At 35.2% G+C, this 15016-nt stretch overlaps 1 protein-coding gene across 3 annotated transcripts in view; it reads left to right on the forward strand.

Annotated features, from left to right (window-relative positions):
* CACNA2D3 (calcium voltage-gated channel auxiliary subunit alpha2delta 3) overlaps positions 1-15016 on the forward strand; it is a 399128-nt gene that overhangs the window by 244412 nt on the left and 139700 nt on the right. For all 3 annotated transcript variants that reach the window (XR_004161297.1, XM_031555548.1, XM_010718481.2), the window contains exons 12-13: positions 5694-5772; positions 12868-13001. Coding sequence is in view for 2 of the 3 variants with exons in the window: in XM_031555548.1 (XP_031411408.1) it covers positions 5694-5772; positions 12868-13001 (213 nt within the window). In the remaining variant the exon portion in view is untranslated. The remainder of the gene's footprint in view (positions 1-5693; positions 5773-12867; positions 13002-15016) is intronic.

Here is a 15016-nt window from a genome sequence, read left to right on the forward strand (position 1 = left end):
TTTAATGTTTGCTTTAAAAAAAAAAAAAGAAAAATATGAATTGAGAAAGTCAAAAGTCCATGTCTGTCCAGTTCCATGTCTTTCTTTTTTTGGAGGCTCCTGGCCTGGACACAGTTCTCGTACAACCATTTCTTTATCCACTGAATAGTAGAGCATTCAAATCCATGTATCTTCAACTTAAAGATAAGGATGTAGTGTTGGACCATGTCAAAGGCCTTGCATAAGTCAGATAGATAACATCAGTTGCCTTTCCTTTGTCCACCGATGCTGTCACTCCATCGCAAGCCACGATCATCTCAGCCATGATCAGCCCTTGGTGACCCTATGCTGGTTGTCTTGGATCACCTCCTTGTCTCGTATGTGCCTTAACATGGCTTCCAGGAGGGTCTGCTCCATTATCTTCCCAGGCACAGAGGTGAGGCTCACTGATCTGTAGTTCCCCATGTTTTCCTTTCTTCCTTTCTTAAAAATGGGAATGATGTTTCCCTTTTTCCCATCACTGGGGAATTTACCTTACAGCCATGGCTTTTCAAATATGATGGAAAGTTTCTTGACAATCATATTAGCCAGTTCCTTCAAGACCCAAAATGGTATTTTTTCTTTTGGAATAAGCTTTGCTTTTCATTCAGTGGATCTGCTACCATCTTCAATTTTCAGTTTTGTAGATAGGATACAACAATACAAAATCAGTGTTTTTGTCTGAAAACATTTGCTTTCTTCACACCTGATAGTTAAGCTTTGAGATGGTTCATTTCATATTCTGAAGTTCAGAAGTTGAAAATGAGTTAAAATGAGTGTAGAAGAGATATTTAGATATAAGTTCATTCTGAAAAATGAAATTAAGGTTGTAGGCTTATTCACACAACTTTCAGTTCTAGTTTTATTGTTAGCAGAGTCACTGCTGGAATCTCTGACAGCAGAAAATGATATTGCAAGCATTTGTTTTGTAGAATTGATTACAGACTGAATGGTTAGGGATTCATGAGTGCTTCCTACTACAAGCACACAAACATTATGTTTTAGCTAGTGAATTCAAAAAACTGATCAATGACTTTTTGAAGTAGTATAATAATCAGAATCATTTGCTATAGGAGCTGACTCTGAGAATTTTTCTCACTATCCTGAATACAGTATTAAACAATATCCATAAAAACTGTTAATGTATCTTTAAAATTAATGACAAACAAAGAAATCTTCAATGTCTCAGTGGATTTTTTTGTTTTTGTTGTTTTCTTTAATTAAGTAAAATACCTTTTTACGACTTTTATTTTCTTATCAAGCTGCTATGAATAAGTCATTCTGTTAAGTAATGAACAGTAGAGAAATTATATTTTACACAAATATTGCTTACCTTAGATTTCTTCTTATAAAATATTTTGTACCTTATAATAAAGCTAATAAACATCATTTTAATGATTATGCAGTGAGAAGTGTAGAGATTAATATGCAACTCATTATGACAATGAAGGATAACAGCATTTAATGAACTGATAATTTATCTTCAGTGCTAGCTGACTACTCCATAGCTTTTATTTTTACTGCTAATACCAACCAAATAGCAGTATTTTTGATGATGCTTAAAATACCTTGTAGAGAAACAGTAAAGTGAATAAAGTACATACTTAAAATGCACTCAGAGAAAAATTACTAAAATCCTTGAAATAGTATTGCAGAAGTCGTCCATTCTTCATGATGATCTATGATACCTATGTGCTGAAATTTTATTATTTGTAGGCTTAATGCAGTTTTGTTGCTGCCTGGGCTTATAATCATGCTTATTGCTCATTCTTTCAGATAAAGCTGGTCTTCTTCTATTAGGAACACAATGTAGTTTGATTCTGTTTAGATTAAAGAGGATGGTTAGATATAAATCTCTCAGATGTATTCAGTCTCATCGTAGGCTGTATTCTAGCACTGTTTTCAGAAAGATAAACTGTGACAGTGATTCATGCTATATTTTCAGAGTATAAATCATACTGTGCCCTTTCACTTGTGCTTAGAGAATAAAGATATGTTTTAATTAATGGTTTTTGTAGCTATCAGTAAAGCATGCATTCTTTAGACTCTTAATAGGATTATGCACATTATTTGATTTAAACTAATTAATAATATGGCACAATTAGTGTATATATTTTTAAATTATGTACATCACAATTGAAATTTATGTACATTTTACCTTTTAAAGACTAGAGAAGAGTTTGTGATCAAAATATTATCTCTACATTATCTTTAGGTATGATAAATCAGGCTGTTCAAGAGTTTGTCTCTCAGGATTCAGGTTCTGCAGCTTCTCTGCGCAATGGTTTTTATATTTCATTGCCCTCATGATAAAAAAGGGTTTTTCTTACAGCTAATCAGAATTGCCATTGTTCTGAGTTTTTCCTCTTGTCTTTTTGTCCTCTTACAGTCTACCTTCAAGAAGAGACTGGCTTCTTCATTATGTCCGTGTCTGTTGTATAACTGAGCTGAAAACTCAGGGTCAGTACTCCAGATATGGTCTTGGAGTGGAATGGAGAGGAATAATGATGCTTGTTTACTCCTTTCTAATACAGCCCAGTTTGTAGTTGGGATCCTTTGACTCAGGGGCCCACTTGTTGTTCCCTAGGACTTCACTTTCTGCAGAGCTGCTTCCTAGCCAGCTCCTCTCACCTGTGCTAATGCATGGGGCTTTTCTATACCAGATACAGGACGTTTTTATATACTTTTGTTGGAGCTCAGGAAGTTCCTGTCAGCCCATGACTAGAGCAAGTTGAGCTGCCACTGAAGGGTGATATGCCCCATGACCTTGTGGTGTGTGTTTTCTGCTCCAGGGTGTTTGGGAAGACTTCAATTTTTCTTTAACACAGTATTTTTGCTAATGATAATAAGTAGATAACCTTCTTCCTACTTTCAGGCAATTTGTGAACAGCTTATTCTTGTAACAAATAAATCCAGAAGGATATTATTCTGATGTTACATATGCTGTCTGCTACTGCACCTTTCAGATGAAAAGTGTGCAACCAGCTGGTGTGTGTGAAAGCACTTATCCATAAAGATGAGACAATTGTTGCTCTCACATAAAGCTATTACTGAAAACGTCTTTGGTATTTAAAAGCCTTTGCACACAGTGCTGCTTTTTTTTTTTTCTTCACAACTAGAATGTGAAAACCGCTTTTGCATTTTGCAACAGGGCACGTGACTGGGATTGACCAACCAGAAGAGTGATTTCCTCCTCAGAAGTCATCCTATAAACCTGAAAGATCTGTTTATTTCTTTCATAGTTAAGTGCAAGTGTTGAACAGATCAAAATAACCTCAGTTTTTTAAAAACTTTTCCTCTCGTTTCTTCCAATATGTATTCTGACACTGATAATATTTTGGATGTCATGGCCTTAATTATATAAATCTAATTTACTATGAAATTTGCAGGCCAGGTTGGAGACTGCAAGGGGACAACCTGCAGTATACTAACTTTACTCCTTTACTCTTTTTCAGCCTGTGAGAATTTTTTATTGGTACAGAACAGCATAAGGGAGAGTATCAGTAAAAACAGGGAAAGATATAATACCATACAAATCTTCAGAGATTTAGGTCTAATATGTGAAATCTCATATTTCTTGTGTATAATTTTTCATGTGCATCCTGGAAAAAGTTTTCTCTTTTGCTGTGTGTTATATAGGTCATATGAAGTTATAGCTGCAGACTCATAGAAGTTACAGATGAATCAATGATAATCTTTCAGATCAGACCCGTTGCCCTGAAAGAGCAGAAGAGTCCTTCAAACAGCAGTATGTTAGCTACAGTACTGAGAGTAATAATGCAAAAAATAAAAATTAAAAAAAAGAGGGAAAGAGCTCAAGACTACTAACTTCCAGTTAGCTAGCTATGTTCTTAAAAGTTTTATTTTGAACAAGCTTGTCATCTGTGACACTTTGGAACAAGTATGTGCTAGAAATAACAGAACGAGAGACTAACACTGAAAATAACATGATGCCCCTTTAAAACAAGCAAAAATAATAATCCTTCAGATGTAAAATTCTATGTCTGAGCATGTATCTAAACCAAAGGACAAATCCTTGACATTAATCTTGGATTTTGTTATTTCAGCCAGCATAGTTCATTAGCTGTGTGGAGAGCATCACATTGCAAAAGCCACCATATAGTTTGCTATCATTGTTTTGTTAGTGAAAATTATATATCAGAAATACAGAGCATGTATTTTTAGCAACACTTATCTGTGGCTACATTACATCCTGCTCGTGCTGATGTTGTTTGTGTGAGTGCAAAGTTAAATCAGAAATATATCAAAGTATAATAAAAGACAACAATTCAGATGACATAAGAAAAGGAATGTTCTTACAGTTTCATTTTTTTAAATAGCAACTTTAAATAACTATTTTATATAAAAAAATATTTCTCTATTCCAGTTTAATCAGTCTAAGAAGACTGATAGGAGTTGCAGACGTTTAGTTGTTAAATGTCTATCCTGTACATGTTTCTGGAGGGATGCTTTGCGAGCTGTGGCTGTTCTGACCTCGAGGCTGTCTCACCTTTCTAGCTCAATGCCAACTTCTGTAGAGCCCTGAGGGAGGTGCAGGCTTCTCAGCACAGGCAGTTGTAATTCACCTTGTCCTGTTAAAAGCAAATAGTATAGAGTTGGTGTTCACACATAAGACAGATACTTGCACTGCAGGCAGTATGATAAAGTTGTGGTTGATCTGCTTGATTGGAAGGGCTCCTTTACTCATGTGCACCTGATGAGAAAAGTGGTGTATTGGGCAAATATTTTGGATGCATTTCTGCACTGTTTTATAATGCTTTACTGAAGTGTCTGTATTTGATTGCTGTTTTGGAAAAACTGCTTTCAGAAGCAAGGATAGCTGCCAATCGTGATTTGAGGGGCAGAGATATTTCAGTTTAAACAAGCATGTCTAAAGTTGATAATTTGATAATAATTGTAAGTTTGTAAATTTGATAACAATTACGACTTAAAAGATATGAAAATTCACCTTTTTATACTACAGGCTCTTGATTTTACAGAAAGGGTTATTTGAAATAAAAGGATGCTCTGTATTATGGGAGTGACAAGATCTACCCACAAGATCCATTCGAGTTTCTGAGTCTGTCTTCTCACACACATGAATGTAGCCCAACTGCATGGTTCTTTGTACAGATGTTTCTGTTTGGAGCTGCGCAACCTTGGGGCACAAATTTTCAGTTCATCACTTGGTAGCAACAGTGCTACCCATGGCTACTTACACCTAAGCTGACAAAGATATAGTAGCATATGAACTATGAAAACTGAGGGGAATTTTCTTGATTGGTGTTTCAGATCCTTCATTTATAGAATTATTTACTAATTAAGTGCCTCTTCCTCCATACCAAAGCAATTTTCTGAATTTATAAATGCAAAACAGATATGCCTCAAACAAATAATTTTGTACTGTACTCTCATGTTTGTAGTTTACTCTCATTTGTACTTCAGACATTTAATCTTAACTTTAGTTAAATGTTAGATATTAAAAACATCCAAAAAGACAATCCTTTATGTTACATCGAGCAAAAGCCATATTTTGTCATGAAGTCATTACTGGCTGTAATACTTTCTTAAAAAAGTCTCTCCATATGAATTGTATATCTGTATCTGAAATTCCACTGTGTAGGTTTTAAGTGACTGCAGTCTTAATTGACTCGATCTCTTCATTGTACTTTCAGGTTCGTATTTTTACATATCTGATTGGAAGAGAAGCTGCTTTTGCTGATAACTTGAAGTGGATGGCCTGTGCTAACAAAGGTTAGTAACTTCCTACTGTAAAAGCGCTGCTTTCAAAGCTATATTACTGATTCTGCCTGCAAACCTGGTTGTATCTGCATACAGATATTGTGCCAGTGATGTCTGGTCAAAGAGGGTGTTTATTTTTTTTTCAAGGAAAAAGCTTATTTATCTGTAACATACAAATTCAAATTTCTGAAGCTTCTTAATGGTCTATTCTTAAAATTTAGTTCAGAGAACAAAGCTTAGATTCAAAGCATTTGTCCCATTATTGCTGTTATTACTCAGTCATAGTTAGTTCGTCGCCTAAGAATGTTGTGTGTGAGCACTGTTGAGTAAGTCATGGTATGTAAAACACCAGACATCCTGTCCCTCGAGGAACTGACAGCGTAATTGAAAAAACAGATTTATTCTGTACGGAAAGAGCATTAAAACAAATAAGATGCTGAGATGCTACAGTAAAAGGACTGACTAATGTAAGAATGATTCAGAAAAAAAAAAGAAAGCAAAATTAATTTGTCTTCAGGTTTTCCTTTTCTCTTGGAAAAAGTTCTTTTTTCCTTTGTGCCGCATTTTATTGTGATGAATTGCATCAGGTGCTATCCATTTAGTCATTATTTCTTTAACTACTGTTATGTCCAGCTGATGGAAATTACTTAGTTTGAAGTCTTGTCTTAATCAACTAATATTACACCATAATTTAGTTTAAGTAATAGTATAAGAATCCTTTGAAGCATCTTTTTGAAGACAATTTAATCAACAAAATATTTTAGTCCTGCTCTTCAGATTCATAAAGATCTAAGTATAGCAACTCAGAAAACAGGACCAGGCAGTACAGACTGCCTCACTAGATCATCTGGTCCATGTCTTTATTCTCTGAGGGGTCACCTTTGTCATTTTTCAGGATTGCTTTGTTCTTTTCAGAGCCACACTGCTTTGAGTCAGAATCTTACTCATATGAATCAACTAAACAGTTTAATGACTGCTACTTCTATACATTTTTTTACACTCTACTGAGTAGATACAGTATCTGCTTTCTGGTAGCTTACAATGCAAAAAAAAAAAAAATCTTTTACCTCTAATTAGAAAATAAATAGTTTTTTATAATTTTGAAAATCATAACTGGAAAGCAGCATCACTCATCATGTCAGGCAATATGGATTTAGAGTTTTTCCGTTACACTTTTCAGCTACAGCTCACCCATTTTCTTTTAGTGAAAGGAAGGATTACAGCACAGACAGATGAGCAATATAGGAAAGCCGGTCTAAAGATTGCCTGAATGGCTGGACTGCAGTTTACTGCTTTCCTGGGTGGGCCAAAGTATGTTCTTGTCACTGAGGGTCAATGGCTCTAAAATCAATTTTCCTAGCAGTGATTTTTGCCTTGGAATCACAACACAGAGGAAGGGTGTTTGGTGGGTTTCCAGCTGACTAGACTGTGGACAGCAGTCCTTTCCATCTAAACGGATCACAGGGGAAATTCATACCACCTTGCAAAACATATTTAGCTTCCACATTCCAACGATGAATCCTTGAACGACACCCTCCCCCCGGCTTCATTTTCTGTTTCATTTCTGTGTATAAGTAGGGCATATCTAGAGGGAGTTAGCTTAATGAAGCAAAACACCAAACCATTTTAAATGCATTAAAACATTCAAGAACCCCAGTGTCCCTCTAGAGCGGTTTGTGAAATTTGCGATGATTTACTCATCTGTACCGTAAGACGGTACACGTGAAGGAAAAGAATTAAGATTTACTAATATCCTCAATTACATGAAGGTAAAAGTTTCCTAATGCTCACTGTGCATGTGCCAGATTTTAAAATAAGCAGGCCTTTTCTTCAGTAGTCACTTCCAACAGAACGCTGTAAAATAAAGATGGGAGTTAATGTGTTACTGACATCAAAGCAGACAGTAGTAGACTTATTATTTTTTTTCAGCAAAATACTGTGTTAGCAATTTGACAGCCTCTGTTTTGAATGCTTATTAATTAGCCAGGATCACTGTGGTTAGCATATTGGAAAATGGACAAAGAGGGGAATTCATCAGTACAAAGGAGCAGAAGCTGGGAAAGCAGTGAAGAGCAAATGCTTTGCATATCAGAGGTCTGATAGCGGCTATCTAAGTGCCAGCAGAGGACAGATTAGCCCTGAGGCAAACTGTGCCCAGCTGGAGCAGTTTATAGTCTATTGTATTAGCAGGGAAGCCTTGTGTACAGGAAGCCTTAGTCACATCCATTCCCATTAATAGCATGACCCCGGCACCTCCCGCACTGTGGGCTATTGTGGGGAGTGGCAGGCAGCCAGTTACAGGCTGTTCACCTGCTTGAGAGGCCTCCTAGGAGGAGGGGATGCATTCTCTGTGTGAGCTTTACAGCTGTGGTGAAACAATGGATTCCCTCCTTAGCCCCTACCCGGATAGGAATTTTTTAATTCTGAGTATTTTATTAGTTGCAGTAATAGTGCACCTACTTTACGTGTGTCCAGAAAATGAGAAGTGTCACACTCTATTTAAAAATCAATTTAGGGGCATTTTTAAAAGTTCCAAGTCTGATGTTGGACAATTTAGAGAAAAACAAGCTATCCAGAAACATTGCAACACACTGTATAATTATGGAAAGGCAGAGCTTAAATGTCTGTGTTTAAGCATATGATATTCATATCTCATGCTTGTCGTTACCAAATCCTACCCGTTTCTTTCACAATTTTTTCCCTGCTGAGGAGAAGAAAGTAGCACTAAGTGTAAGGAGCTCTGGGGTGGCATAGTTCACACACCAGGGAGAGGAGAAGCATGTGTTAGAATGCAAAATGTTAAGCACAGGTTTGCTGCCGTTGGTTACACGGCCTCAGCAACTGTGCTCAGAACTTCAGAGCATGTCTTTATGTGATGATTAAACCTCGCTACAGGAAGGGTAAGATTTTAAACCCATGGGGTACCTCTGATCTCTAGGAAGGAGAGTTTAACTTAACAGTGAAGGAAGTTAATTCTTATGAGGTTTGACATTAGTCACACATAGCTGCAAACACATGAATCATCAAAAGGTCTAAATATGGAGAGAAAGTGAATTACGAGAACGTTGCCAAATGCTGTTCCTACCTATACTATACTACAGTAATTTTTTTGGGTAGAGGTTTTCCTACAGGAGAAAATCTAAAAATGGATGTAAGAACAAACATAAAAAATGTAGGAAAAGTAATTTGCATAGCTATTTGCTTTGCTATAATGGAAACTAGAACTTAAGGAAAAACCTTTATAGAAAAAATAAATAGATGAACCATCCATTCGTAGAAAACAGTTCACATTAAATGAATCATGGAAACTATGAAATCTTTGTACATTTTTCTAATGTGACATACAAAAGCACACAAACCGTATTTAGGAGGACAAAGATCATGTTTAAGCAAACAGAGTTGAATGCAAGAAGCGAACTTTCCCCGCAGAATTGTAAATGAAACCCACCCCCGAGATCACATTATGAAAAACCTAGAGAGAATCCGTATACTTGTCTCCATCATGTCATGTCTCTTACATATTGTTAGCAGCAATTTTTGTATTTCTATAAATTTAGTTCATTGTAACTACCCAATTATAAGAAATAAAGTCCCTAACATACTCTTTCTTTCAGCTTTTCTTCTTTTGCAGCCTGATGTGTGAATACATCTGAGAAATATTTTTTTTAAATTTTCTTTTTTCCACACTGAGCTCGTTTTAATTCGCTTGCTGACCTTGACTTCTCTAGCTGTGATGCTCACCAGGCTAGGAGCACTGCATAGCTAGCCTGCTACATGTGTGCCAGCATACATGTGCACATTTATCATCTGGCTCCTTCCAAACAGGATGCTCAAAATCACTTACTTCAATCCGAGTGTAGCCACAACTTTTCATTTGTCTTTGAGACTTTCATTTCTTTGCTAAGTTTGTTTGAAATGCATTCAGAATAAGCAATAGACTTATTCATTATTTCTTTTAGTCTTAGGAAATTGGGTTAAAAACTGCTCTACTGGACAGCTTAGGGATAATGTAGTTTGCAAGTACTACAAAAAATGAATACATTTTGCATGGTACCTGGAGACTTATGGCATATTATTTAAGATGTTATGAGATATTAGATATGTTATTTAAGATGTGAGATATTAGAATAGGTGATCTTAGAAATACTATAAAGAGAAGTTATTAATACAGTACACAACCATACGCATGATAGTTATGAATAATCTCCTCAAGTTGGCCGTATCTGATCCATATTGGTCTCATCTAAATGGAAACAAAACAGTATTCACCATCATCAGTGTCCTGCAACGTGTATCAACTGTATGCCACAAACATTCAAGCGTTAAACAGAAAATTTTTTTCACTTGAAAAATGGATATAAAATCTTCTCAGGAGGCAATCAGAGTAAATGATTATTTTCCAAAAAGGCTTTTTTTCTATCTGAAAGGTAATTTACATTCTGTGATTAAATAATTTTCCAGGCAAAGGCATCTAAGAGCTTCTAAAATGAGCCTTTAACATTTTGACTTTAATTGAAGCATTACATTAAAAAGTATTAGCTAACTGTGATTTCAACCTGTATGGTTGTGAAAGTAATGTTTGATTAAAACCATCTTGTGGCATTTTTTCAAACTGTTAATCTGTTCTAACATTTTAGACATAATAAATATTGTCAAGGTATAATACCAGGGATTGGTTCTTTGTTCGCTGTACAACACTTAGTGCAGATATCTTTTCCATCTCTCAATTTGCAGACTGCTATGAGAGAAGTATTGGCATTATATGCAGTGAAATCTTCATGAGCTCAACAGAAAGAAAGAATATTGGGGTGATATAAAATCGCATGGAAAACACTGAAATAAAACAATGCTTAAGTCTGTTATTTAAGGCCAATTAAAGACTTGTCCATGAGGACAATTGAAAGTATGTGCTTGGTGCAGGAGAACAGGGTTAGGTGAACATAGTTGGAGGTCTCCTGCTGCAAATCTCTCGCAAAGAAATCAGCAGTGTTTTGTGTGCTCTTTGCTTTTAGAGGTTTGAGTCCTGGCTGAGCCTTTGCACACTAGACTAAGTTGCAGAAAGCAAGGCAAAAGGCTTAGTAGTCTATCTGTGCTTCTGCTTGATTTTTCTGAATTTCTATGAGTTGTTGAGGATGAAATTTGAGATCTGAACAGTGCTGAACAAATTACCTCCAAATATTAATTCTCTTTTCTGCTGTTATACTAGAACTCAGACACTCAGAACTGTTTTAGGGAAAACATAGATTATCTTCTGTACAATGAGAGGTCCACACAACTCGGAAGTATTTGGAATCTTTGTTTAAAAGGTTTATAAGCTGGAGTGTGTAAATACACACATGTGTTTGTGTATTTATAGATACAAAATTTGTGAAGTTATTGTCAAATAATCATATTTTGATTAAGTGTTGACGTTCATACCAAATGCAGAGGACCAGAAAGAGAAATATATTCTAATGCTCACAGGAGGGGATAACCTCACATTTTGACTTTGGAAACCCAGCAGTCACAGAATTGAAGCAGGCAGCATATCAGAAAGAGAAATAAGAATACTGATTTTTCCTGTAACTGTTTTAAGCCAGTAATTCATGTAAACTCAGTATATAAATTTCTTTCTTTTCAATATTTGCATAAAATTCTGATTTCTCAAGTACAAATTCCTGTATTAAACTTATAACAATCATTTTATTCTGAAAAAAAAAAAAAAAAACTTTGAAAACCTTAGGAAAAAAAATACACATCTGTCTTGAAGCAACAGTTAAGAACAGTTAAGCCTTGATGGTATATGTAGCTGTCAGCCTTCTCACAAAATACTAGACTGAAGGAATTTTATTGAATTTCTTTTTTTTATTAAAAAGAATACTGAATATATGAACAGTGTGAATACTATACTATGAATATTAATACAGTACTACTATACTAGGAATATTTGAGTTCACAGTATAATCAAATTGATTTTTACTTATTGAAAGTATACATTAAACAACTACTATGAAATGTCATTTGGCCATAAAGACTGTCTTCATGTTGTCTTAATTCATGCATATGAATCTATTGCTGGTGTCAGGTAGAATGTATGTTTTGTACTGCACAGATCATTGGCAGGTATGTTAAAGCAAAGTTCCAGCTTTCAGACAAGAGGTCACCCTTACAACCTTGCCAGGCTTTACCCTACCCACAATAAACACTGCTCAAAAGTTCTTTCCAGCTGCAATGTTTTCTGTGGAAGTTTCATTTAGCAGCTCCATGGAATATGTGATCATATCAAAAGACTAAAATTGCAATGAGACTTCCTTCATGAAAATGTTATATTGTTCTTCTTCAGTAAAGAAATGAATGTACATGAAGGACAGTTGATGCATTTAAGTAATGCCTGGTGAAACTGTAGCCTTGAAATTTGTCAGTCCTTTGTCACCCTTGCATGATGTGGGCTCCAAAAGCCAAGGTGATGACGTATAAATATACTTGACATGCAAGGAATGAAGAGGAAGTGGTGACAGCTCAAATAGCTGTGGCCTCTGTTGTTCTCAGTGCTGTCAGGTTGTAGGTGAAGTTTTAAAGGATTAACAAAGCTGTGATCGCTTAGAAAAGCAATTCCTGTCTGAGTCTCCATTCTCACTGACCTGCCATTTGAAAATAACATGTTGCTGTTGTTATCAGTGGTTTAGTCACATTCTACAAGGACAAACGTTTTAGAAGGTCTGCAACTGCTGTTTTGTGACTAGTTCTAATCATTAATGCTTCTTGAGACTGGATAAACTTAAGGTGAGATGTTTTTGTACAAACTTAATGGTTGACACCATTCAAAAAAAAAAAAAGCAGTATTTATTTACCATCAAGCAACAGGAGTTTTCTGGAAATAGAGAATTTGGGATGTGTGGTCCAGAAATTCATAGCAGTTTTGGGAACCCAGACCTTCAAGAATGGCCAACAGTTTTACTGACTTCTGGTTATTACTCTTTGAGGCTGCTTCTCATCAAATGTTCTTTCTTTGCATTTCTTCTTTAGAAATAAACAAGCAGAAAACACAACTGATGCAACACATCATACTCCTTGAAATCCTTAATTTGTTTTGCATGATTTCTGACTTCAAATTGTCTGTTTTTACAGGGTTTTTTACTCAGATCTCTACCTTAGCTGATGTTCAAGAGAATGTCATGGAATACCTCCATGTTCTTAGCCGACCAAAAGTTATTGACCAAGAGCATGACGTGGTATGGACAGAAGCATATATTGACAGCACTGTAAGTCTCCATGAGAAGTCATTTAATGTAAACTAACTATACATGATGAGGATTTTATAGAAAAACTGTTGTTAAAAAATACTTGTTGTGTGTTTCTATCACTGGAATGCTCCAATTCAATATGAAAGTCAGATCTTGACATCTTTGTTACAAGCAAGTAGTTTGAGATTACTGAACTTCACCAGGCATTTATATATTATAAATTACACAGAAAATAATGAAACAAATGTGAGTGATAATATTGTGTTTGAATTTGATCTCTAAATACACATTTTTCTTAATCAGCATGGACATTGAACAGAAATTGGTTGGATTGAATAAACGCTTTTTCTATATGCTTTCAGACATAGAATATGAGTGTCAATGTAAAAGTACAGACTGACAAGAATCAAGAGATGCTGATCAACACCTAAGTGACAATTACGCTGTCTTAGTGGGAAAAAGACCAAATAGATTCTGCCTTTTAAAGTAGATAGAATGGGTGATCTGATAATAAAATTGTCATAACCATTCAATTTTAACTTGATGTCCTTGTAAAACATTAGAGTTTAGAGTTTTCTGTAATGCAGTGACTGAACGTGCAAACTGTTTTTTTAGTGTCATTTATGTTAAATCTTCAGATTTGCAGATAAAAGTTGTTCATTTTCATGGCTTGATCTAAAATAGTTTTTCATCTATTTTCTTTATTGTGTTTCTTTTTATGCAATTAAAATATTTTGGTCTCTAAGTCATCCACAGATCAAGAGTTTGCCACAAATATCTGGACTTTAGTACAAGGGATGCCAAGTTTTTAATCCAGTGAATTGAAGATCACAGATTACTAATAGCAATCTTTTTTCTTCTTTTTGTTACATTTTAACCTTCATGAAAATAGGACAAAATAGAAAATCTTGCCAATTTCCCCTTGTGGTTTGTTGTTGTTGTTGTTTAAGGGATTTTGTTTGTTTATTTGGAGAGTTTTTAATACTTCTAGGAGGTTTGGCTTCAAATAAGCAGAAAAATCTTAAAAAAAGAAAATGAGTTTTGCTTTCTTTTCAAGTTTGCTTAAGTCTCTTTTATTCTTCAGCTGAGTGATGTAGTTTCCAAAACTGTAGTTTCCAAGAAAAAAGCATTTCTTAGAAATGTTATTTTAAAGTGGTTTAATTATCTCAATTCTTTTTTATTTACTTATTTTTAAGGATGTGTTATTCCAGATTCCCCTTTGTTCTCAGTCTGTTAGTGGAACGCAATGGTGAGAAGAAAACTACCTTATTAGTCAATTCAGGGCATCCCACAACATGGGAAGATGACTAGGGAAATCTAATTCTCATTCACCTCTTGCTTTTTATGTGCTTGAAATAATCAATGTACGTGTATGTTCAAGGAAGTTTGCTAGGGAGAGTAGCAGGAAGAGATTCATGTACTTATTGTTTCAGTGCAACCTTGTTCTTAGCCTCTGAATCTCAGATTAAAAGTGTTGTTGTATACGAAGTATTTCTTTCTCAACACCCAAGTCCTCCCCTTTTCCTACTATCCAAGTACAAAATGCTGCTTGAGAATTAATTTTATACTTTACTTTCTCTTTTCCTCTGTTAGTCTGTATTTCTTCAATCACTGCAGGGAGGAATATATTTAGAAAAGTTATGCTAACTTTTGGTAATTCTTCCATTTGTTATGGAAAGTCTAAGGAAAATGAACAGCTTAATATAGTGTGAAATTCTAGCTGAATACAGCAGGGGTGTTTAAATGCAAGTGCATACTTACGAATTCTAGAGTGTAAACATATACTTCCATGCACACACATTTTTATGAATGTCTGAAAGCTCCACTTAAGAGCCTTAATACTATAATAACTATTAAAACAAAGATTTAGAACTAGAATGCAGCGATCATCTTAGTAGTGAAGTACTTTTCTCCTCCCTTCTTCTTATTCCCATAAAACAAAGCAAAGCATAAAACTTATAAACAAAGAACAGGATAAATTAGAGCGTTCATATGCAAAACTTTGGAAATATCCATGAAAGGAATCTACCTCT

Source organism: Meleagris gallopavo, chromosome 14, assembly GCF_000146605.3.
Source record: "Meleagris gallopavo isolate NT-WF06-2002-E0010 breed Aviagen turkey brand Nicholas breeding stock chromosome 14, Turkey_5.1, whole genome shotgun sequence".
NCBI classification, from domain to species: Eukaryota; Metazoa; Chordata; class Aves; order Galliformes; family Phasianidae; genus Meleagris; species Meleagris gallopavo.